Genomic DNA, 25,132 nt, shown 5'->3' with positions numbered 1-25,132 from the left:
AATAATACTTCCTTAAGTTTGTTTGATGGCTACAGCAATTATTTCTCAATCCCAAGAATTCCATCCATCGCTCCACCTATTATTTTTATTATGACGTAGGTAGTTTTCTTATTTTCGCATTCCGTATGATTCATCGTTGCCTACAAGACCAGGCGAGGAACAAGCCGGTTCATTCGGTCTCGGAACAATGATCGTCCGCTTGATGCTTGTGCTTCTTACCTTGGCCATCCAAACGTGGTCAATGGATCGGTGTGCGTTGGTGAATAAACTGAGGGAGGCCAATCTGACGGTGAAAGGCTACACCGTGGAAGACTGTGAGTGTTTTTTTTAATTTTTATTTACTCAATTTGATTTGTTACATTTCTTTCCGCTCCCCCTCCCCCCCAATACAAATACTTCAAACATTTATAAAGTAGATAAAGGAAATGTGACATAAACCAGGATCTTCTTGGCTCGGCAGTCTGGATGTAGTCAGCTTTGTGGCCAGGGTCGCCGCCGGCTGAATCCCTTGTGAGCTGCAGAGTGCTGTTGATCGAAGCGAGAAACTGGGGTTTCAGTTAGAAATGCTCAGGCCCGCATCACCTGGCAGACTTACCCAACATTTATACCACCCAGCTAGAGACAGAGGGGGTAAATAGGAATCCGTCTGAACTCGACACAGATCTCAAGTCTTTTTCAGATGAAAAACCCTATTAAGGGTTAATTACATGAACCCCCAAACCAGCTCAGACATTCACTTGGCCTTTTTTTGTTGACTTCTAGTCCAGCTTTTATACGTTAATAATAATATTTTATTCCATTAATGTGGCAGGTGTGCCGTGGCCAACATACGGTTCCAAAGCCAAATGGTTACTCAATGTTACTCAATGTATAGATATTCGTATTTGGTAATTTGTTCGGCATCACGGACATCCTAACAGGTTTGGAGAAGAAGACAGGAGCTGGGAAAAAAGCTTGGTGGAAGCCAAATAGGAGATCCGGTAGAAGTTCATATGGGAGATTATTGATGGGAAGGGCTTGGGTTCTTGAGAGAGGGTTTGAGGCATAAAAATAGTTTTTTTTTCATGTTTCTCTCTCGTTCTGTTAACCACGCGTCCCTGCTCTGTCTTCATCTCCAGACACATGTATGGCGTACTACATGAGTCGATACGATACATCACTTCACGTGAGCCGCTCGGAGTACGGTGTCTTCCAGATCAACAGCTACTGGTGGTGCTACGATGGGGAGACCCCGGGACGCAAGAACTTGTGTGGATTAGATTGTACAAGTAATAATGGGCTTTCTTCATTTGGAGGGGGGTTTTATAATGGGGGAGGAGGGAGGTGATGGAAACATTTGTGGCAAAGTATGATGGGAAGACAATTTGATCTATTACAGAAGAGGCGTATAGGAAGTATAGGAAGCCTTTACCATGCGCACAAACTGTGTATCCCCTTGTGCTTAGCTGATGAGGTCATAACCAATTTCATGAATGACATCATCAGGTTTTATACTGATGATAACAAACAGATTACCTAATTGGTGACCTTTCTTTATGTTGCAGTAATGTATAGATTAATACATTGGCTATCTTTTTTTCATGGTGTGCTGTTATTGTCATATTTCGTCTACTTTTAGAATTATTGGACGCTGATATTGAAGACGATATTAAATGCCTCGAACGGATTGTGTCGGACCCCAATGGATTGTCAGCTTGGTGGGTAAATTTGCAATTAAAAACACAAACGTTTAAATAAAATTGATTTCTCTGTTGATGTTACGATGAATTTACAGGGATTCCGTTAGTTGTTTGTTGACATTATGTTGTATTATATAGAATTTATTGCTATTATTATTATTATTTTTGTGAAATTCATTCTTATTTCTCTCCTGGAAATGTCATTGGCTAATGGCAAAATATTTTGAATAAACATTATATTATGGGGCAAAAAACGACAACTTTAAAGAAGTAACCAGCCCAATATTTTTGAAAACATATTTTAAATCTGATACTAGAAATAAAGAAGGCGGGTGGGGGAGGGGGGGCTTTGGACAGCCCTGCTCTACATTGGAAGAAGAAGAAGGTGCTGCATTTAAAAGAAATTTAATTGTAAGTTATTTTTTTCCTTCTTTTTTTTAGGAGCGATTGGGGAAAAAACTGTGAAGGAAAAGATTTAAGTAATTTTACAGCTGGATGCTGATGACCGAATATAACGCAATGATATATTAAATAATTAAATAAATAATCTAACCGTACTAAGAGGAGCGGAAATTGTCATCGATATAAAACTCCAAGTTATTAAACATATATATAAAATACATGATATGTGTCGTGTTTATTTAATGAGTGGTATTAACTGTAAGCATTCCGACATTCTATACTCCAGCAACATGGATAACACAGTCACACTTTACGGCTGTTGTTGCCATAGGAACAATTGACCCTTCAAAGTGCCAAATGGGCTAGCATTGTGTTACAGTAATGTAGTTTAGCATTGAAGCAACTCTAGCACTTGCAGTTTAGTAAATAGACCTGTCTGGTAATGAAAGTCTATGGAAGGACAGACTTCATTAGCATCGCCATAAAGCATCAGCTCAGTGTGGTGTTTGAGTCAGGAAATGCAACTTAAATATCACATGACTGACAACAATAGCGGCCTCCAGGTCTGCAGATAAATGATCTTTATTAGAACTAAATGAGATTAAACTAGGTTTTAACCCTTTACTGTGAGCCCTGCTATTCTATGGAGCCCCTCTTAAAGCTCTACACCCCATAGTCAGTGCAGTGAAACTGTTTAAGCCCTTAAGGACAATGGGCGGTCCCTAAACCCATTGAAAACAATGCACTTTGAGGCCGTGCGTTACGGGCTTTGTCATTAAGGGGTTAAAATGACAAAACATTTTATCTGAGAAACACACATTTTTAATTGTTTTTGTATATAGTTTTCATAATATAGTTATCAAACCTATCAATAAATTTGCAAAATGCATACAATTATAATATAATTATAAAAAATTATAATATAATTTTACAAAGAAAAAAAAAATATATAAAAAAAATAAAAAAATAATAGTTTATCTAAGTTGTGGTTCAGAACACACTAATCCCATAATGCAGCGGGGCTCCAGACTCCGTAATCTGTCAGAATGGAATGCGTTCCAACTCCCAGTCCCAGATAAAGACAGGAATGTGGGAATGGAGGAGAGAGAGAACAAAAAGGTAAGCTCTGGACTTTTACCGTTTTTTGCGAGTCCGTGTGTGTAACGTAACGGAATAAAACCGGTTTTATTAGACGATTCTACCCCTCTTATTACTGAAACAAGAGAAAAGGTATAGAATTTTGTTAAACGAGCTGAAATCTCACAGCCTACTTTGTTTATAGGGGGAGGGTGGAAGGTTAACTGGAAAAAGGGACGTTCTGGCTGCACACTGGGAAGGCTGGATGTGTGCGATGCTGCTTCACCTTCATTTTACCCAAGAAGAAAACTCAAAATTACAGTTACACGTATTAAAAATGTGTATTTCTGCCCAAACTTCCCCATATTATAATCTGAGACAGAGGATTCACCTCCCTATAACCTATATCAACCACAGATATTCATTATATCCTTTCCTTACATATAACCCCTCCCTATAACTCCTCCCATTACTCCATATAACCCCTCCCTATAACCCCTCCCATTACTCAATATAAACCCTCCCTATAACTCCTCCTATTACCCTATATTACCCCTCCCTATAACTCCTCCCATTACTCCATATAACCCCTCCCTATAACCCCTCCCATTACTCAATATAAACCCTCCCTATAATTCCTCCTATTACTCCATATAACCCTCCCTATAACCCCTCCCATTACTCTATATAACCCCTCCCTATAACTCCTCCTATTACCCTATATTACCCCTCCCTATAACTCCTCCCATTACTCCATATAACCCCTCCCTATAACTCCTCCCCTTACTCCATATAAACCCTCCCTATAACTCCTCCCCTTACTCCATATAACTCCTACTATTACATAAACGGTCGCTTTTATTTGGATTTATTAGTCTTTGTTTTATGTGTCGTTATTGGGGCTTTTTAGGGCTGTAGAACCCTCTGATACCCTCATACCCAGCAAACATTCTGACCTCCTAGAAAAGAGGGGCATCGGGGAGGAAGGAGGGGCACAGAGACTTGAATTGCCCCTCCTGGGATGGGTACAGCCAGACTGGTCCAAGAGAAGTTTGGTGATACCTTTACTGGGCCAACACAGAAGAAGACAGAGTGTCACCTAAACTTTTGGAACCCCAGAGGTTTCTTCTTAAGATACAACAATAGTAACACTTGTGACGTATGATATAACCCCGATTGTATATTGGATAGAAGCAGTGAATCTGCCAGCAGATGGGCCCCTTTCGGCCCATCTCTACCTGTTTAAACCCCCTTACTGTATTAATCTCTACCACTTTTGCTGGCAGACCATTCCATGTATCCACCACCCTTTCAGAAGTAAAGTAAAATGTCCTTCTATTTCCTGACCCCCTATTCGGGAAGTATACAGTATACACGCAGTACGCTGGTCTGATAATAGTCATTTTTTCTCCTTAAATTGTCTTCATTAGGGAGAAATCCCACCGGAATGTTAATCCTATTACCCTCTTAAGATCTCTGCTGGTTGTTGCCAAGAACCTTAACAGATTTTTGTGAAATATACTCTGCTGAGAAATAAAAAAAAAAATAAAAAAAAATGATTAAAACAGATTAAAAAGAGGTTACCCTGAAATATATGAGTGCATAAAATGAGTGAAAGTGCCCCATCGTCTCATTGGCTCGTCGACCTCAGCGACATCACATGACTCGAGACAAGATTTAGGACTTAAACAACCCTACACATGCACTCTCAGTTCCATACCTCCCTACTGTCCTGTTTTTTTTGCAGGACAGTCCTTGTTTTTGGGGAATTGCCCCAGTAGCTGCCCCACAGCTGCCCCACTGCCCCTCTTTTGTGGGGAGGGTTGGAGAGATCCTCTGATCACCCCCCCCCGACCGGCCCAGGGAGGCGAATAACGCAATTAAGACCTCCGCTGCAGCCCCCACCCGCCGCCTCACTGCACTAGTGTCACAAAGTGGCTTTTTAGGCCACACCTCTTGCCCCGCCCTCTGGGGCAGTGTTTCCCATTGTCATGCCCCTTGACACAGGGGGTCCCCATTCGAACACCTTAAATGTTGGGGGGGGTGCAAGTCAATATTTGGAATAGCCAAAGACACTGTTTAGGGGTGTGGCTGTGGGTGTGGCTTTGGTGTGGGTGTGGCTTTACCATAGCTTTTATGTGACTTTGTGATCTGTTGCTAGCTTTTATGTTGAATAAAGATGTGTTTTTATTTACATAACTTTATTTATAAACATTTGATGTTGTTTATATATATTTATACCTTATTGTTACATTTAGGTGATAGAAAGTGCTGTATTTTAAGGGGGGGGTGATCATTTAAAGAGAATCACTAATGGGGACTCCAAGGAGATCTGATAGAAGGAACACAAAAAGGATCCATCCCAAAGATCTGATTTCATGTTGTCACAATTAAGAATTTGGAAATTCAGAGCTTAATAATGGACGGTATTATTTATACCGGGGAAATTAATGTGGCAAAACCGGTTTCCCTGGATTATGTTTTAACTAAGGTTGGGTCGCCCTTAAGGTGTGTCAGTTCTCGGCGTTCATTACGTCATCGGGATTTACCTGAATGGATGGCATAGAAACATAGACTTTGCCAGCAGATCGGCCCCATTCGGCCCCCGTCTATTCTGCCCGTCTCAATCACTGATCATTGGTCTCGTCTTAGATTCAGGAGCCGTATGCCTATCCCATGCATATTTAATACCCTCACTGTATTACCAGCTACCACTTCTGCTGGGAGGCTGTTCCACTTATCTACCACCTTTTCAGTAAAGTAAAACTTCATTACGTTACATCTAAGCCTCTGTTTAAATAACTGAAATTGTAAAAATTATGAATTTCCTAAAAAAAAAAAAAAAAAAAAAAAGGATACCCCCCCCCCGAAAAATAAATAGATGTTGTCGTTTTGTGTGTTTCCAGTATTAGCAGAAATATAATATTAAAGGGGCTGTAAACGCAGGGGCCAAACGGTTCAGCTGCATTGCAGCGAACGCCCCGTATTAGAAGTCTGTTAATGATTTGGGAAAAGACAAACGCAAGGTAAGAATTGTTTACCCACGTCTCCAGCAGGCCTACGCGGAAGTGACTGCCGAGCAAACTCAACCTCCATGTCTAATTCTAGGTAAGAGCGTTTACATTTATTTTATCGTGAATAAAAGCAAATAATAAATCCTATTTCATCTCCGAACGTCCCCGGAACCATCTGAAGTTTAAAGATAAATTCCACCTTAGAGATAATCGGATGGGTTACCGTAGAAAGACATTCATACACGTCGTCAATTCATATGAATGTCATTATTATGTATTTATTGTTGTACGCGTTACAGTTCAAAAGTTTGGGGTCACTTGGAAATGTCCTTGTTTTTGAAACAACAGCAAATAGTTGTCCACTTAATACCATGAAATGGATCAGAAATCTAGCACAGACGGGGTTAATGTTGTAAATGACTACTGTAGCTGGAAACTGATGATTTTTAATGGAATCTCTTCATAGGCATCCAGAGGCCTTTTATCACTCCCATCACTCCTGTCTTCCAATGGCCCTTTATCACTCCCATCACTCCTGTCTTCCAATGGCCCTTTATCACTCCCATCACTCCTGTCTTCCAATGACCCTTTATCACTCCCATCACTCCTGCGTTCCAGAGGCCCTTTATCACTCCCATCACTCCTGTCTTCCAATGGCCCTTTATCACTCCCATCACTCCTGTCTTCCAATGGCCCTTTATCACTCCCATCACTCCTGTCTTCCAATGGCCCTTTATCACTCCCATCACTCCTGTCTTCCAATGACCCTTTATCACTCCCATCACTCCTGTGTTCCAATGGCCCTTTATCACTCCCATCACTCCTGTCTTCCAATGGCCCTTTATCACTCCCATCACTCCTGTCTTCCGATGGCCCTTTATCACTCCCATCACTCCTGTGTTCCAATGGCCCTTTATCACTCCCATCACTCCTGTCTTCCAATGGCACGTTGTGTTCGCTGATCCAAGTTTACGTTTAAAAGGCTAATTAATGGTTACAAAACCCTTTTGTAATTATGTTACAGCCAGAAATTTCCTTGTTTTCCATGAAAACAGCTCCGTGACCTTTGAAGAGCAGCGGATACTTTTGGATAACATATATATTTTTATAAATGAAAATGCTTAAAATGTTGATACATAATGTATACATATTACCGCATGAGCTATGCATATATATACAGATGTACATGTAAGCATCAGTTATGTTTATATAACAGCATATAATTTACTATAAACACACAGATGTAAATAGTAATAGATAGATAGATAGATAGATAGATAGATAGATAGATAGATAGATAGATAGATAGATAGATAGATAGATAGATGGATAGATAAATGGAATGATAGATAAATAGATAGAAGGATGGATAAATAGATAGATAGATAGATAGAATGATAGATAAATAGATAGATGAGTTTCCTAATTTCCCAACGTCCTTATTTTCAGATGATCTCCCTTTACTGCCCGTGAACCGCCTGATCGCCCGCTAGAGAAATGGAGACTGTGGTCATTGTGGCAATCGGTGTCCTGGCCACCATATTTTTGGCTTCTTTTGTGGCTCTGGTTGTGGTCTGCAGACAGCGATACTGCCGTACGAAGAACCTACTTACACATTATAACAACAAGTAAGTGGGGCCTAAATATACCATACCTCCCAACTGTCTCGCTTTGTGCCGGGCAGTCCACTCTATCCCGCCGAACTCTACCTCTGTCCCAAGTAGTATCTCTTACTAGAAGATTCTGATTTTTATTTTGAAGGCCGACAGTGGATTTAATTGGAGCGATGGAAACTCAGTCTGAGCCATCGGAGTTGGAGCTGGATGATGTCGTCATCACAAACCCTCAGATAGAGGCAATCCTCGAAGATGAAGATTGGATTGAAGATGCCTCGTAATTTATCAGATATTTATTATGTGTTATTCCTGGGAGGCTGTTCCACTTATCTACCACTCTCTTAGTACAGTAAAACATCACGATCTTACTTTGTAGCATAGTTCTGCTTCTGCTGGGCTTAACTTTGCACTGAGTATTCTGACCACAAGGTGGCGCCAAAGAGAATACAGTTTCTCAATATCAGGGTATATAGCCTGGAAAGGCATGATAGGAATTGTAGTCCATCAACAGCTACAGGTGAAAAGTTTCTGATTACTTTTACTATGGAATCTTTTGGAGATATATAATCAAATACTATAAAAAAAAATCAAACATGGACTAATTAATTGTATTAAAAATCATTTTTCCTGAATTTATTGCTATTTATAGAACTTAACATAATTCATTGCATGAAAAGATCATCTAGAAATACAAAAATAATACTAAAAATGGCACATGCCCTAATTAAACTAAATATAATAAGCATAATTATTTAAGGATTTATATAGTGCCGTCATATTCCGTAGCGCCGTACAATGAGTAGACAGGACATAACAAATAGTATAACATAACAATTTGACTTACAGAAACAGGTGAGGAGGGTCCTATTCAAAAGAGCTTGCAATCTTACAATCTATAAAAATCGGAAAGTCATTTCTTACTATTTATGTTTTATTTCATTAGGGGGCTGGTCTCGCACTGCATCTCCATTCTAAAGGTAGGAATGCTTTGGTCGAAATAAGTCTCTCATTTATATGACTTGGATGATAGGGATTTTAGTCACGCAGTGGTCTGTTCACTAAGAAGTCGAGTGCTTGAATTGCAGGAGAACTCGACTGGCCTGACTCGACTTAGGTTGCATGCACATATTCACTAAAGTAAGAGTTGTTTGAGAATCTAGGCAACTTTGACTTGTGCGAGTTCCAGGCAAGGGCATGCAAGTTAAAATAAAAGTTAGTATAAACTCACAGTTTAGCGAATAAACCCCAATGTCCTACTAGACCAAACAACACAACAGGCAAGAAGCAACTTTGTCGACCCATATCCAGGCCCGGACTGGCCATCCGGCACATCAGGCAAATACCAGGTGGGCCGCTGCACATCAGCGACCCAAACTTGCCTTTTTGGCTGAATATGCCCAGAAATCCTATTTAATAAGGCAGCTGCTGGTATTACACCCCTGTCAGGTACCAGACCGAATTCTACATATTGGGGGCAGTTTATGTGGAAGGTTGGAATCTATAAATAGAGAATATAGTGATAAAAATATAAATGCTATGATTCTAAATGTTTTTTTTCCAGATATGCCATACCCTGACGGAGAAGCTGGTCGCTATGACCATGGGATCTGGCGCCAAGATGAAGTCTTCATCAAGCCTAAGCGACATTATTATTGTTGCAAAAAGAATCAGTCCAAGGTGAGCCAGTTTCTTTGGCAAGTGATAGAGAAGCATACTTAACCAACTTTAAGCAGTTTTAATAAAAAAAGCAAAAAAAACCCAAAAACAAATCTACCATAATATTACATACTCAATATGCACATAGTTTGTTCTCCGGGTGCACCAAGCGCATTACCCTATGCGTCCTGATGATGGCGTCTAACATGCGTTTCTTTGTTTACCTCCAGAACAAATGAGATTTATTGCTGTGTGGGGGAGTGGGTGGGAAGTAGGCAGGAAGTGGGTGTGGCCAGATACCACTTCCTTGTCAAAGGAAAAAAGAAATTGACTTGGAGACCCAGGGAAGCAGATCTTCGCCTGGAGACTCCGGGTCCCACCCAGAGAGTTATTTTGTCTGATTTTATGAGATAAATGTGAGAAGCCCATATGAATTATATATTGAAAGTTACCTTTACCTTTATCTATTTTGATTACAGAGTTGATGATGTGGTCCGTTCCATGTATCCTCCTTTGGATCCTAAACTGCTTGATGCTAGGTGTGTATCCCCCCCTCCGTACCTCGTATCGGCCCCAATATCAAAAGATGCTCAATAACGGAAAAGATTAATTCTTTCTATGGCTCTTTGAAGAAAATAAGTTTATTGGAGAAGTTATTTAGAAGACATTCTAACAAATTGAGACGCTATTCTACCCCCGTGTAATGCGGGTCTCAGCTTTCATTGGGTAGAATAGTCCCTTCAAACCTTTAGATCGAAAAGCATAGTTTTTTGATCGATTTGCGGGTTTAATTACATCAGTTTTGTAAAATTTCTTTTTCAGAACCACTGCCCTCCTTCTCTCCGTCAGTCATCTTGTGCTGGTGACCAAAAACGCTTGTCACTTGACCGTCGGGATGGACTGGATCGACCAATCAATGTCTGCCGCCGAGGAGCACATGACCGTCCTAAGGGAAGCCGCCTTAGCCGCTGAGCCCGAGCGAGTGATCCCAGGAGCTGACAATTTCTTGCAGGAGCAATCTACAATTTAATGGCCTTCCCAGTTTTTTTGTAAAGAAGGGACATTTCAGATAATTGGATCGCATGTATATATTCAGAGAAACTATCCTGATTCTCTTTACCCGGATTCTCTGAGATTAAGCTCCTGTCCCTACTATCCTCATTCTAAGCGAGGAGGACATCTCCTGGAACCCAGCGAGATGTTACATTTTTAACGTTTTTTGTGAATTTATTATACTTAATGACATAATGACAATCAATGTCGATTTATCCGTCATGCCAGGTGAAATTGCTGTGATGTTCTAATGACTTCTACTTCATAATTGTATTGTATGTTGAGTTTTACTTCTCGCTACGTAGATTCCGCCATCTTGAGTAATTATTGGCCTAAGTTAACCTCTGTCTGTCTTTTAACATTTTTATTTTTTTGTTGCTTTTGTAATACACACAAACTATTTATAGTTTCTTTTATTTTAACAAAATATACTTTGTATTGCAACTTTAATAAGTCATGATTTTGTAGCTGCTGGACATCAGTTGTATCATTTGGGGTCACTTTGAGATGTCCTTGTTTTTGAAAGACAAAGACAACATGAAATGGATCTGAAATCCAGCACTGATGGGGTTAATGTTGTAAATGACTATTGTAGCTGGAAACGGCTGATTGTTAATGGAATCTCTTCATAGGCGTACAGAGGTCCTTTATCACTCCCATCACTCCTGTGTTCCAATGGCCCTTTATCACTCCCATCACTCCTGGGTTCCAATGGCCCTTTATCACTCCCATCACTCCTGTGTTCCAATGGCCCTTTATCACTCCCATCACTCCTGTGTTCCAATGGCCCTTTATCACTCCCATCACTCCTGGGTTCCAATGGCACGTTGTGTTTGCTGATCCAATTTTTAGTTTAAAAGACTAACTGATGGTTAGAAAACCCTTTTGCAATTATTTTACAGACATAAATGTCCTTGTTTTCCATGAAAACAACTCAGTGACCACAAACTCTTGAACCGTAGAATATATATATATAGTGACATATTCTGGCCTAGAGGGAATTAGCCCCCTGCAGCATGACAGGAGTCTTGATCCCCCTGAGCCGGTTAAAAGAGAGATCAACGATTCCGCTCCGCACTTCCTTTATAAGTGGGGCGCCGAGATATGACATCATATCACAATGTCCAAGTACGGACATCAGAGCACAGAGGGCAGCAGGCATGGCTGCTGAAGGCAAATACAACACTATATATATGATTTTTGGGGTGCTCTGTGGTAAGCTCCAACCAATATTTACTAGTGTCTAAGTCTGCTGGGGGACTAACTGTCATAGGAGTCCTAGCCGTAGTCAGCCGGCCCTCTATAAAGTATAGTTAGATCTGCGAGCCGGCCCTGTATAATGTATAAGTAAATCAGTTGCCTTGTATATGAAATGTATGTCCTGGAATAAGTGAGAGAGGTGAATTAAATAATTGTTTCACCAAAACACCCCCTAATAATATATATTAGGTGTAAATATATTAACAATACAGTAAATAATAAATATAATCTTTCATCCCATGGCCAACCTATTTTCAAAAAGCAGGGTCCCAGGGCCGACTTTGTTCCAAAAAACAGCTTCCCAGTGCCAACCAAGTCCCCAAAACAGCTTCCCAGTGCCAACCTTGTCCCAAAAACAGCTTCCCAGTGCCAACCTTGTCCACAAAACAGCTTCCCAGTGCCAACCTTGTCCCCAAAACAGCTTCCCAGTGCCAACATTGTCCCCAGTTTGACAGCCTGTCCCTCAACGCAGTCTGTCATTTTGCTGGTTTCGTGTCTGCCGCGCCGGGGCTTCCTATGAAGATTATTGAGTGGGACGGCTCAATTCTTTTTGAGATGGACGTAAATTTCAAGCCACCGCAGCTCAAACACCCCCATTCCAACCAACACCTTCAAAACGCATTGATACAGCGCTGGGGGTTATTATTGTATCCAGCATTAGGCTTTGTGTTCAAGGAGATTTTTTCCCATAGGATTTCCAATGTAATATAGGCCCAAAGTTTAATCTTTACCACTATACATACATATATATATATAATATATAGATTGTAAGCTTACACGCAAGGCCCTCTTTTCCGGTTCGTCTCAGTCTGTCAGGTTCTTGTTTTGCCCGACCTTTTGAACGTATGGAGTAAGGAGTGCTGTGGAAATTGTTGGTGCTATATAATAGTAGTAATAATAATATATAATATATAAATATAATATTGGTATTAATGATGTTATTATGGGCTGCAGGAGAGTCACACGCATTGCATATGTTTGCTCTCTGCTGCCATCTGGTCAATTAAGTATGAACTGTTCACAAACACGAGCGCATGCGTAGTGGACATCAGCGTGAACCAATCGGCGAGCATGTGCAGTGAAGACCCAAGCGTCCTGCACCTGCGTTGTGAGGATCCAGACTCTCACGCATGCGTAGTGGGGCGAACAGAGGCCGCGGCGCCTGCGCATTTGCAATCTCCGACCGCTTCTATTGTGGACCGTTCGGGCGTCGTGTTTCTGCTTTAGGCCTGCGGTCAATGCCGGTATTTTCCCTCACCGAGTGTCCCCGGGGATCTATAGCGGGTTTGGGGGAGAAAGGAGGCGAATTGTGAAGATGTGCAAGCATGTAAAGACCGGCTTGGCCTCAGTCCCCGGTGTGTGGTAACGGCCTCGGTTGGCTCGAGCTACCTCAAGTGGCTCTCTTTTGGTCTCTGTCGGTTCCCAGCTCACGGAGGCTCCGGGACTAGTCATGGAGCCCACCTTCCCGCCTAGTATGATTATGTTCAGCCACCTACCGCCGGTCACCACCTTCGCCCGTTTAGGCTCCGATTTGATGCAGGCGCCGCCGCCTCTGCCTGGGCCTGGAGACATGATCCTCAAGAAAGAGCCCGGCTCCCCGCCGCACCCGGGAGACTTCCTCCACAGCCTAACCGGTATCAAGCAAGAGAAAATGGGGGAACACGAACAGTACCGGTTTTACGGGGACAGACCGCCCGAGATCGTGGAGGTGACGGTGGGAAGCCAGGGTCTCATCCCTGAGCTGGGCCTCAATAGAGAGGTGAGGTTTACCGGGGTTTCTTTTTTGGAGGGGGGGGGATCTAGCCTGCCGGTCCAACATAGTGGCAACGGAAGGGGAAATCTCTGCCCATGTGCCTTTTATTTGTTGATCTATATGGCGCCATCTTATTCCGTCGCGCTGTACAATGTGTAAACAATGCATACGCAGTGTGTCCCATAACAATCTGCACTCAACAGAGACAAAAGGTGAGCAGGACCTCGCCTGCAGAGCTCACAATCTAGTGATCGCAGTAGAGCCAGATCGGACCCTTTACTTCTAGACCGTTTCCAAATTCTATAGAGTGATCATTGGACGGACCCCACGCAGACCCCCCGGTCCCATTGTCTTCTATTGTGCTGAAAGCCATGCCAATAGCTGATTGTGCAGGTTTGCTGAGAAATCGCCAAAGATCACTATTTTGGGGAATAAAAATATCAATTTAACCAAAAATCCCATGCAAATAAAAGGTATGGATGGATAATGCCTGATCTGCTGCCGTGCCACCATTCCAAAGATATGGATGCAGAATAAATCCTCAACAAAGCAGGCGAGATGTCTTCACACACATGCTGAGGCTTATTGTGACCTTTGTGGTCCCATTCACAATCCATTCCTATTGTTGCTTGCTTAGTGTGTATGTTTGTATGTGTGTGTGTGTATACATATAAATGATGTGTGTGTGTGCTCAGCTGTATATGATAAAGAGGGCTTAAAATATGTAGACTTTCATAACACGCTTTAGATGTCAACAATTAGTAAAAACCTGACAAAAATGGGTCTTTTGGCAGCCATCTTGCCTTTCTATAAGGGGGTCTTGACTCTATTTGATGTCTGAGATCACCAGACACACTTGCAACATGATCATCGATCCTCTGTGGTGTGTGTCGTTCCTCCATCGGTATTTCAGCGTGATTCTTCAATGTTAGGTTCTTGTTATTGAGCCGTTTATAATATTTTGGGTTTTTTGTTTTTGTTTTTTGCTTTGCGTGATGATGCGTTTGTGGATACGCAGACACACACACGCATGCACGCGAGCACACGCTGACGCTCCGTTAGCCTCGCGTGAATACCCACACATTCTAAGGCAGCAATGCATTTTTCTCTTATAAATCTGAGAATCAGTAAAACAAATTGAGTGAAAAAAAAGAGAGAAAAAGATATATATATCGCATGTAGTATACATGTTTTATGCTTGTCCCATCCTGCTCACTATGTCAGTCTTGTCCCTTTTGTGACTCAAAAGATGTCTTTACATCTCCTAGTGAAGTTTGTTGTACAAAGACGATTGACACATTAAAACATTAAATTGTATTGTGCTATACACACACACACACACACACACACACACACACTCACACACAATCATTTGATTTCACTTACAAAAGCAGGCGGTTAAGGAAGGCCCTGATCTAACCAGCTTCTCTTTCAGAAGAAATCCTAAAACTTCACTCTGTAACATCTGTAAGAGCGCATTGTTATGGAGCGTAAGCTTGTGTGCCGAGTCCCTTCTGCCTATTGTATGGGGCCGTCTCGGTCAGACCCTTTGAATGTATGATCTGTAGGAAGCGCGGCAGAAGTGGTTGGCGCTGTATTAGTAAGATCAAGAAGATCACACGGAGATGTTAATGCACGCGCAAATAAGTGTGAATAGTGAGACACGCGTAACGTATCCGTATGTCATGTTCGTGTATATGCCTCACCCCGTCCGGATGCCTCATTTAAACATAGGAATGCCCATCCCAATTAGACACGCATGGGATAGACATACGGCTCCTGAATCTAAGACGAGACCAACTGATTGAGGTTTGAGTCTTTATAGCAGGAGAAATGGGGGCCGAATGGGGCCGATCTATCCAGATAGTGTTTAGTGAGAGGCCGCCAGCTGGAAGTCGGCTTCCCTCAAAATCCTTACCGTCCTACTAGAGGCTGCTCTAAATGATAACTAAATGTCACAAGACCCCAAACAATGACCCCTTAACGTGCTCTATAGCATATAGTACCTATAGTAACCTCAGTGACACTTAATCCTCTGCCCTAATAAACCATAATAAGTGGTATATTTTTCTTATGTTTTTTTGCCACCCTCGCTTAAATCTCACTTCAACAATCGGTGAGCCTCCGTGTCAACTCTTCTGCTTACTCACGTTTCCAGCAATTTAATTGCTAACCGTATTGGGTTTTTCTATCCTCTCTAACAGAGCAAAACCCTCAATGAGACAAATTGCTTCAGTGATGGGTAATGGATGTGATTTGTCAGCAGTAGGCAAGGTGGCAGCTGTCTAAAAGGGACCCATTGGCTCCTCAGACCAGACGCCACTGATCTATCTGGTTTGCTAGTCTTAACCTGCTTATTAAAGACTGCGAGACTGCCAGACACCTTCCCTCCCTTTGGATCTGGCACCCAGTATTGCAGACTTTCTGCCACTGGCACAGGAGGGGTTATTTCAGATGGAAAGTATAGGCAGTGTGTCTGAATGTGTGTGCGCGCACGTGTGTGAATGTGCGTGCGAGACCCGCACTCCTGCCAGGTAAGCTGCCACAGGGTGGAATATCTGAGCGTAGCCACCTGATAGAAAAAACAGTCTTCCGACTAAGCTGCTACCCCTTATTGCCCTACGTTATAGCCCCATATATATATATATATATATATATATATATAATGCCTCTCTTCTCCCGCTAACCTCATGCTTCATTCACAGATGATCTCGTGGATGTCCTTTACACGCTTTGTGCTTTCCCCACTGCCTTCATTATTGCCTTGTCTTTGAACGCCGCTTTCCCACCACTGTATCTGCTGCCTTCCTTTCAATATATGAAAAACCTCTAAAAATGTTTGTGTGAAAGGGCAGCGATCACCACCTCTGCCACCCAATGCCCTCTTTCTTTCTCTTCTTTAGTGTTCATATACGATCTGCCTGTCATCATCAGCCAGGTTCTTCGCGTTGCCGTCTTGTATTAAAACCGTTTCCTAGTCTTTAAGGTATTTGTGACCTTCTGAAGGAACTGCCCAGCGATAAACAATATGGGGGGGTTATTCTCAGCCTGTAGAAGAGATGCAGGCGCCGTGAAGCGGCTCTAAAATTCCTGCGTAAGCCGCCGTCGCGATTCCAGAGCCGTGTGCGCTGGTTCCCCATTGAAATGAATGCTGGTTAGGGGTGCCGGCTGAACACCTCTCCTGCACGCGGCGGATGGATAAGGGGGTCCTGCTGAATCCGTCCACCCGTATGCAATAGGGGGAGAAAACGTATGATGGCTGGAGTGTCTCCTCAATGCAAGGCGAGCCGAGGTCTGTGTACTACGCACATGTCTATCTTTGGATTTAATGCCTCACACAAATTATTGGGCCTTGAAATTCCAAAGGTTTATGGGCGCTCGGCTCTCATGGAAGCTTAACCCTTTGTGCCGTGGCCTGTGCAGGAGGCTTTTGTTACACTGGTCGGCTGGCATAACCTTCGCATATCCCTGCCGTTGCCTGGAAGCTGAACGCTGTTCTATAAGGTCAACGTTTTATTTTCTAGTAAATGCTAGGTGAAGAACATCTAGCCGTGTTCTTCATATGGCTTCCAACAGGAACCCGAGCCTTCACTGGTAGCTGCCTTTTTTGTTTGTGGGACCCAAGTAATGAACGCTACTGGAAGCCACCTACGTCCTACTCCCCTTATCTCCTCAGGGGCCAGAGAGTTGCCAAACCCCATATCTCCTCTGTAGGGCATGTGCTTGGCAGACATCGGTGTTGGTTGTCTTCTAAACTGGTGGGTCCAGCGGTGCGGGTAATAAATGGAAAGTAGGTCGAGGACGCAGTTATACTTCATAGATACTTCCCGAGCCAACATGTCAGCTCTGTTTGCTTAATAGCACAAGGGATCTGATGTCATGTTGTTAACTTTGTGATGAGATGTCATTTCGAGCACCCACTTCTTCTAAATAGTGCTGATATATTAAGAAGTCATATTTTAAACCTAATCCTCCGAATATCTCCTGACAGCTCTTAATAAGGACTGACAGAAATGGCTGCGACCCAAAAGAGAGTCCATCCACAAAGAAGACCAGGCGGCCAAACTCTGACGCTCAGGAAGCCAAATCCAAACGCAGGCGGAGTGACTCTTCTAAAGTAAGAGCTTTATTTGGAGCCCCAAACTTTATTTATTAGTCTTTCCCACAGATGAACCCTAGTCACATTTTAATCTTTAAATATATTATATGAAAATGTGCCAGCGTATGAAGGACCTTCAGATCCATGGCATTCCATGCCACCATGATTCCCAAGTCCCATCGCATCTATTATGACTGCACTACCGGCGTGTTATATCTTATCCTTTAGAATAATCTGATCAGTTGCAGTATGTTCCTGTGATCTGCTGCGCCATATGATTTCCTTTATTACTATTTTAATTTTTGGTTAGAAAACAAACAAAAAAAATCAAAAAAATCTTAGCGCATGCTTTTTCAGGAATTGGCAGTGAAATGTTTGTGGAAGCGAGTAAATGATGTGTTTCAGGGTCCGGCCATGCTGGTTATGTGCGACCTAACATGGCGTAAATAAATAGCATCTGATGAGGGCACTTTCCATTGTGAACACACACGGCAAAAATGTCCTTTGTTCGGATGAAGTGTGTCCAAAAGTGTCACTGATATTAGTCCGGCACTGACCTATCCGGGGTGAGCGAACCGTATCGTTGCTGACCGGTTGCCGTAAGGTGGCTGTTGGCGTAATAAAAGGACGCTGCTCTTAGCATTCTCTGTTATGGGTTGCAGACTCGCACTCTATATGAGCTTACTCTATAATACGGTATATGTGGCTCACCTTACGTTTCCTCTTTAGTCTTTAGGTGGTGATTGTGAAGCTGCTAATTTATCTCCAAATCAGAAACCTCATATATGTGAACACTGCAGTGCTGCTTTTAGGAGCTCCTATCATCTGCGCAGACATGTGCTCATTCATACAGGTATGTCCCTATATAAAGAACACGAATAATCAAGGCTGTGTATTTGAACCCAATCCCCCCTTTATGTGCATGCCTTGGGGGCAGCCATCTTGGCTTCTGTCCTCAGGATCTGCACAGTTCCTCTGATAGGCTGCGGCTAGTCATGGGTTCTTGCAGCCTTTGTAAGGAGAAGGTAAGGAGAAAGTTGATGTGCCATAGATCAGTTTCCTTAAGTACAATTTGTTTTAAGCTGATACCCAAAACGGCAAAGCTGATGGCAAAACAGATTGTAAGCTTATAGACAGTTTCCTTTTAAATTTTTCTTGAGACGGACTCCAGTGTTGCCAGCTGTGCCATGAACACCGCCGGCATCATCACTTTACAAAGTTGGCACCTTTGCAGCTGCTGAATAATAATAATAATGTACACGGACCCATGCCTTTTTACAGAGTGTGCGTATTTTTGCTACCCAGTAAGGGCAGCTTCAATAAACTCGGCAACTTTAATCTTAATTTGACAACCTTTTTTCCCCATCAGGTGAAAGACCTTTCCAGTGCAGTCAGTGCAACATGAGCTTCATTCAGAAGTATTTGCTGCAACGACATGAGAAGATCCACAGTGGTGCGTAGTGATTTGATCATTATGATTTTATAAAGGACAGACGATATGCATGACCATAGTGTACTAAAGGTTACTCTTTTCTACCGCTTGTATATGGAATAAACTGTCAGAACACTAAATAACATTTTAAAGACGTGGCGAAGCACTTATGCAGCTCGCGTTCCTAAAATGTGTTGCTGGAAATGCATGGTTTTGTGATCAATAAATTGAGCCATTTTCTGCCCAGAAGTCCTTGCTTTCGGAGAAACGATATTTTGAGCGCCCCTCTGTAAACGTTATGTATATGTTTTAGCGGCACCAGTCCTATTGGATTACAGTACTTCGGTTTCCGTTTTTAATCGCTGCCGTAGTTTTGGTCCGTGTGAAGTTCATATAGCCTTGTTTAGTCCAGTAAGTACTGCTCATCTGTACGTTGTCCATCATATCACAGGGGAGAAGCCTTTTAACTGTGATCAGTGCAACATGAAGTTTATACAGAAGTACCATATGGAGCGGCACAAGAGGACACACAGCGGAGAAAAGCCATATAAATGTGATACATGTCAGCAGGTAAAATGCACCTCGAATACATTTATTTCCGCTGCTGTCATTTACTGGGGGCAAGTAATGGTTCACACAATAAATCCCCCGTATCTGATATCATCTGTAGTCTCGTGATATGCAAATATCATCTAAAGATATTCCATTCATACGCATACAATCCTGCCCTCATTCGTCCATTGTGTACCTATCTCAATCAGCTGTTTACATCCTTGTAACTGGAACATTATCAACGCTTCATTCATTCGTAATGGCTCTTCTAAGTGTTTTATAATCTGATTTTTTTTGTTTGTTTGTTTATTTCCCTTGTACAGTTCTTTTCAAGAACAGATAGACTGTTGAAGCACAAAAGAACATGTGGTGAAACTATCAATAAAGGATCTATGGAGCCTGGGTCATCAAACCCTAATTTGGATAGTATGTCGGGTAACTTTGACTTATCTCAGGGAAATTTTTCTGGGCGGAAAAAGGGCAAGTCCAGAAATGGCTTGGCACATAAGGACCAGAAGCCTGGGAACAAACTCAACGAGGCACAAATGGCACCCAATCTCAACATTCAGAATTACTCAGTGGACCTTCCCATTGTGTCTTCCAGTAGTGGCTCACCTGGCGCCGGTATGGATGACTTAAACGCCAAGGTGCCAAAACTGGTTTTTAAGAAGGTAAACCGGAAAAATGCAGAGAAAAACGATCTCTCCCTGGAGCCTCAGTCCAACATGGCAATCCAAAAACTTTCTGAGAAGGCCAATAGCCCTCTTGATATGGTCGGAAGCTCCGGTGTTGACACCATGAACCTTCTTCAAAGTGGGGTTAACAAGGGGCATACTAGTAGCAATTACGATGATGCCATGCAGTTCCTGAAGAAACGAAGATATTTGCAGGCTAATAACAGTAACAGTGCCTATGCTGTGAATGTAGGGCACATGGTGACACAACAGTCTGTCATTCATTCTGCGGTTTCCAGTGTTATGGATGGGGAGAACCCACTGACTCTTATAGATTCTCAGTCTCTGAATGTTGACATAAAGAACTGTCAGGACAAATCTGTGATTCCTGATGAGGTCCTCCAGAGTATATTGGATCACTACACCCACAAATCGGTAGTGCACCCAGATGTCCCTTTTAACATTTCCGAGCACCACGTAGATATGCATGCGACGGGAGACGGCGGCGATCTGGTACAGGAGGAAAACGTCTGCTCAGACTCTCAATCTACGTCCAATGACAAGACCAACATGTTTCAGGAGTACTCCAAATATCTTCAGCAAGCTTTGGAAAGAACAAGCCATACAAGTACTTTCCCACTGGGACCGAGTTTACAGTTTGTAAGTCTGTCTTCATCTCTCGCAAACCCTTCTTTGTTCTCTGATAAGCATATATACACTACATCTCCTCTCGAGTGTGGATTCAATCAACCTTTAAATTCAGTATTGCCTTCCTCTATGCCCAAGTCGCACTTTGGTATGGTGGTGGGACCCCAGTCTGGCTTTTCGTTGTCCTTGGAGTCAACTCATCAGCAGTTGACTCCATCCCAAGAGTTGGCCGACCAAATTGACCCTCAGAAAACCTTAGATTCCTCCTCCAGCTACCAGATTTCATCTCAGGAATTGAACGGGCAGAAAGATCAACAGAAGAACCTGGATTCCGCGTCGGGCTTTCACCTGCAAACGCAGGAGCTGTCCAATGCGCTGGAAGAGCAGAAGGACAACAGACCACGAGCTACCTGCCAGATCGAGAACTTTGCACAGGCGTTTGGTTCTCAGTTCAAGTCTGGTAACAGGGTGCCAATATCATTTAACACTACCGCTGACGGAGGAGTGGATCACAGGTTGAGGACTTCAACGCCAGAATTCTCAGGTTACTCTAATTTGCTATCTGAAGTAGTTGAAGCAGGTAGCGCAAGAGTCAAGACTTCAAGTAGTCAAAGTTTCAGGTGAGGCTTTGAGCTTGAACCAGGCTATAAGAAGCCTTTTAAAAAAAAAACATGGTGTATTTTTTATTTTGAGAACACTGCCAATAGAATGTTTCTACACAATCGTAATAAGAATTATGTAACCTATGCCCTGTCAATGCAAACTTTTTTTTTTCTTCTTCTTTTGCTTATAAAACATGTGTTTTGTGATAGTTCATCTTGTATCTAATTTTAATCAAAAGTAGTTAGTAATTGGGTGGGTGGGGCAGGATTAGCCAAAACATTTAATTTTTGTGGGATATATTTAGCAATCGCAATTTTGATTAAGAAATTTAGGGTGGGGAATAGACTAAAATACCCATTACGGTGAAGAAAAAAAAAAGAAAAATGAAAAAAAAATGTAAATAATAATAAAAAAAAAAACTGGCATACAAACTCTAGGACTCAGGAAAAAGGCTTCGGAGCTGAGGGCACATAAGGATTTTGAAGTGTTAATTTTAACAGGGAAAGAGTCGCGGTCGCCCTTATTCATATCTTCAAACTAGGTCACGCCTATGGGCTATATTCAATTAGTTCACCGATTTTACATTTTTTTCGGCAATAGCTTTAAATTAACAGTTAATTTACTATCGAGATGATTTTTTTTTTTCTAAATGTGTGTACAGTTTTTTTTTTTTCTTTTTTCTTTGATATACCTCATTTTTACTGTTCATGCAACATTCAGGAACATATGTATTTCTCAATATTGTCTCAATATAATAAAAAGAGAAATTGCGTTTAAATCGTTTTATAAAAGTGTCTACAATCTTATAAAAAAAAAAAAAAAAAATTCACGTAAATGGCCTATGTACGGGGGGGGGGAGAAAAAAAACCTCTTAAAATATATACGGCATTTGGAATAGACGGCGTAGACTAGCTCTATCGCTGCATATAAAATAAAGTTTTTCTATAATGTTACAAAAGTCAGCGGCAAGTATTGATTTTACTATATCGGTGTTTATATAGCCCAGATTTTATCAAAATATCATTTTTCACCGAGGGACAAGTAGCAGGGGACGTTGTGTATATATTTTTTATTGCCTTTGCCGATTTGTTAGAACCAGACCACTTCTGTATCACGTTTTATAATTAAAATTGTTTTAGGGACTATTGAATCCGAATGTCCTTACCGGAGGGTCTCTCTATTAAATTATATGTCGCGTTATAACGCATACAGTAGTCGCCTTCTGCTCAAAGTGGCTGTTTGTGTATTGAGCTATTGACGTAGTTCCTCGACCCTACGCTATTCAAGTATTCGCAGCCTATACCGTAGGTAATGATTTACTTAAATGCTTTTTCGTATTCTTAATAAGGGTAGGGCTAGAGATTCGGAAAGCTAAGTCTAAATACTTAAGTCCTTTATTGGACCAAAAAGGTCGGACAATTCCATTTTATTGGTGACGCTCTCTGTATAACCTTTAGAATTTGACCCCCTCTAAAACGTTAGAGTATTCCACGAGCCTGGTCTTCTAAACGGATCCTCGGTACGCTCGAAGAGATGGGAATTGTACGCAATCATAGATATAACGCATTTCCCCGTCTAAATTCGACTTCATTTTCCCATAAATGCTGAATGAGCAAAACGACCAGAGATGTGTTCTGTAAGGAGGCCGCCAAGGAGTTTTTAATTTCGTTTTATCGTTACTGTAACCAGAAAGGGTTTCCGTTCCTCCCAGGCCTTTTCTGGTAAGGACAGGGTATTGGAGGTAAATGCCGAAAAGTGACATTTTCAGAGTTTGCTTCTTTTAAACAAAACAGGACTTTTTATCGAGGTCCGTTGTAAAAGAGCCTTGATGCCCCGTGATGTTGGGTCATGTTAAAGCTATGCAGCAGATCGATTGGCCTCTAGTACTAAGGATTCTATACTTTAGGCACCTCGCCGCCATACTCTTTAATCCTATTCGCAGATATTTGGATTTTAATTGTCACTTTTTTTTTTTTTTTTTTAAATGATTTTGCTTTTAAACTAAATTTCTTGGCGTAGGGTACGGTGTAGACGCTTGTCAGTGTTTTCCAACCTTTATCACAGCTGTGGTGTCTTGTGATGAATATGTGGAGTGTTACAATCTGAATTAGACCTTTTTGGGTTTGTGTAATTCTTGATATTGCTAAGGTAAAAACTGAATCTATTTAAAATGTTTTTTTAAAAAAAAAAAAAAAAGAATATTCTGGCAGTTTAGTTTTGTTAATGTAGCACCCTAATTATGTCATGAAAAAATAATTTCCAAAAATAGCAATAAGTTATTTTCCAGAATATTTTTTTTTTCTTTTCAGTAATGCTGGATAAAGGTAATTTGAATTACAGGATATCATCCAAGGTTTTTTTTTATTATTATTATTATTCCCCTCCCCCTTATCGTCCATTTCAAACGGGTACATGGTTAGAAATCAGTATTAAAATTATATATATATTATATATGTTCCTGTTTGTGAAATGAATTAGCAGTGCAATAAAACATTTCAAAAATTCTGTTTAGCTCCATGCGACAATAACAATGCATGGTGTATTTTATTTTTTTTTTGTTTTGTTTTTTCCCTTTGTGTAAAAAAAAAAAAAAAAAAAATATAAAAAAAAAAATTTAATCTACATTGTCACGATTGAAAGCCATTTTTATGTAAGAAACGTCTGTTTTAGGTATTTAGTACTAGTATAATTATTGCTGCTGGAAAATGACAGTTATGCATCTGCTTAGAGAAATGAAGAACGCTGAAGGTCAATGTCTTGAGGGTTTCGTTAACCGCGTGACTGGGGTCTGCCCTCGTTTTGTTAGTCAAATTGTTTCTCTGGAATGTTTCCTCTTCTTTTCCCCCCTTGACAAGAACAATCTTTCTGTGGATCACATTCTATAAATGACTCGGAGGCTGGACTTGTGTTCTTTTGAGAAGAGACTATAAAGAAAATAATTTTGGAAGTATTATTGCATTTTTTTTTAACCATTTTTTTTTAATGATTTACCTGTGTAATTTCATATTGTCTCTCTATGTATTATTTTTTTTGGTTTATTTATACACTACAGCAATGCAATATATGTTTTAAAGTATCAAAAAAAATCAGCAAACGTCTACAATGTTCTCTCGTAATAATCTCTGTACATATACTGTGTATCTACAGTTCTTACACAAAAAAGAATCCTCCAGATGCGCCAAATTCCAGAAATATTTCTTATTTTGTTTCAAGAGAGTACAGAAAAAACCACAACACGGACGACCGATATATGTTAAGGTTATTCGAACAATCTGGCCAAGATTATTAGAGGAGTCGAACTTCTGCTGATTGGATTCCACGTTTACATAACGTTGTTTTGAGGAGAAACCGTGAACTTTTTTTTTTTTTCCATTTTGAAATTAAGTTAAAAATAAAAAGTTTACATCAAAATTACCCATTTGTTTATTGTCTTTCAATGTACATGAAATATTTTTTTCTTCCTATAATTTTACCATTAATTTATGCAAAAATCTGTCTTGTGGGAAGGGGAAAAAAACAAATTGAATTTGTTGGATCTCAAATGTAAATATTGGTCATTAAGATGTACAGCATTCTTGTCTTTACATTTTTTTTTGTTTACAGCTTTACAGCTG

General features: G+C 41.2%; 3 protein-coding genes across 5 annotated transcripts; all 3 read left to right on the top strand.

The window, feature by feature from the left end:
• The first annotated feature begins 8 nt into the window (after positions 1-8).
• On the top strand, positions 9-2,250 carry LOC128471748 (sperm acrosome-associated protein 5-like). The gene is made up of 4 exons (XM_053453723.1): positions 9-314; positions 1,119-1,268; positions 1,619-1,697; positions 2,121-2,250. The coding sequence occupies exons 1-4, from the start codon at positions 188-190 to the stop codon at positions 2,179-2,181; spliced, it is 417 nt and encodes a 138-aa protein (XP_053309698.1). The 5' UTR covers positions 9-187; the 3' UTR covers positions 2,182-2,250.
• Positions 2,251-3,091: 841 nt separating this feature from the next.
• On the top strand, positions 3,092-10,903 carry TMEM98 (transmembrane protein 98). Of its 2 annotated transcripts, XM_053453788.1 has the most exons (8): positions 3,125-3,200; positions 6,212-6,266; positions 7,622-7,800; positions 7,934-8,065; positions 8,732-8,765; positions 9,350-9,465; positions 9,924-9,983; positions 10,267-10,903. In XM_053453788.1, the coding sequence occupies exons 3-8, from the start codon at positions 7,670-7,672 to the stop codon at positions 10,472-10,474; spliced, it is 681 nt and encodes a 226-aa protein (XP_053309763.1). In that variant the 5' UTR covers positions 3,125-3,200; positions 6,212-6,266; positions 7,622-7,669; the 3' UTR covers positions 10,475-10,903. The 2 variants fall into 2 exon arrangements, with proteins under 2 accessions (XP_053309764.1, XP_053309763.1); XM_053453789.1 differs by lacking the exon at positions 6,212-6,266 and having other exon boundaries at positions 3,092-3,200.
• A 2,039-nt stretch (positions 10,904-12,942) lies between these two features.
• ZNF281 (zinc finger protein 281) lies at positions 12,943-24,932 on the top strand. 2 transcript variants are annotated; one of them, XM_053453246.1, is made up of 7 exons: positions 12,943-13,516; positions 17,502-17,627; positions 18,339-18,462; positions 18,979-19,062; positions 19,493-19,611; positions 19,917-21,535; positions 24,666-24,932. In XM_053453246.1, the coding sequence occupies exons 1-7, from the start codon at positions 13,208-13,210 to the stop codon at positions 24,805-24,807; spliced, it is 2,523 nt and encodes an 840-aa protein (XP_053309221.1). In that variant the 5' UTR covers positions 12,943-13,207; the 3' UTR covers positions 24,808-24,932. The 2 variants fall into 2 exon arrangements, with proteins under 2 accessions (XP_053309221.1, XP_053309222.1); XM_053453247.1 differs by lacking the exon at positions 17,502-17,627.
• The last annotated feature ends 200 nt before the right edge of the window (positions 24,933-25,132 follow it).

Source organism: Spea bombifrons, chromosome 13 (assembly GCF_027358695.1).
Source record: "Spea bombifrons isolate aSpeBom1 chromosome 13, aSpeBom1.2.pri, whole genome shotgun sequence".
Lineage (NCBI taxonomy): Eukaryota > Metazoa > Chordata > Amphibia > Anura > Pelobatidae > Spea > Spea bombifrons.
This window is presented reverse-complemented; position numbering and strand designations above follow the sequence as displayed.

Bases quoted from the DNA above. Each gene is read 5' to 3' on its own strand.
- TMEM98 (XM_053453789.1), top strand. From the start codon at position 7,670: ATGGAGACTGTGGTCATTGTGGCAATCGGTGTCCTGGCCACCATATTT. The intron at 9,466-9,923 runs GTGAGCCAGTTT...TTTTGATTACAG, and splicing joins GCAAAAAGAATCAGTCCAAG to AGTTGATGATGTGGTCCGTT. The intron at 9,984-10,266 runs GTGTGTATCCCC...TTTCTTTTTCAG, and splicing joins CCTAAACTGCTTGATGCTAG to AACCACTGCCCTCCTTCTCT.
- LOC128471748 (XM_053453723.1), top strand. From the start codon at position 188: ATGATCGTCCGCTTGATGCTTGTGCTTCTTACCTTGGCCATCCAAACG. The intron at 315-1,118 runs GTGAGTGTTTTT...CTTCATCTCCAG, and splicing joins AGGCTACACCGTGGAAGACT to ACACATGTATGGCGTACTAC. The intron at 1,269-1,618 runs GTAATAATGGGC...GTCTACTTTTAG, and splicing joins GTGTGGATTAGATTGTACAA to AATTATTGGACGCTGATATT.
- ZNF281 (XM_053453246.1), top strand. From the start codon at position 13,208: ATGGAGCCCACCTTCCCGCCTAGTATGATTATGTTCAGCCACCTACCG. The intron at 13,517-17,501 runs GTGAGGTTTACC...ATCTCCTGACAG, and splicing joins AGCTGGGCCTCAATAGAGAG to CTCTTAATAAGGACTGACAG. The intron at 18,463-18,978 runs GTATGTCCCTAT...TTTCCCCATCAG, and splicing joins ACATGTGCTCATTCATACAG to GTGAAAGACCTTTCCAGTGC.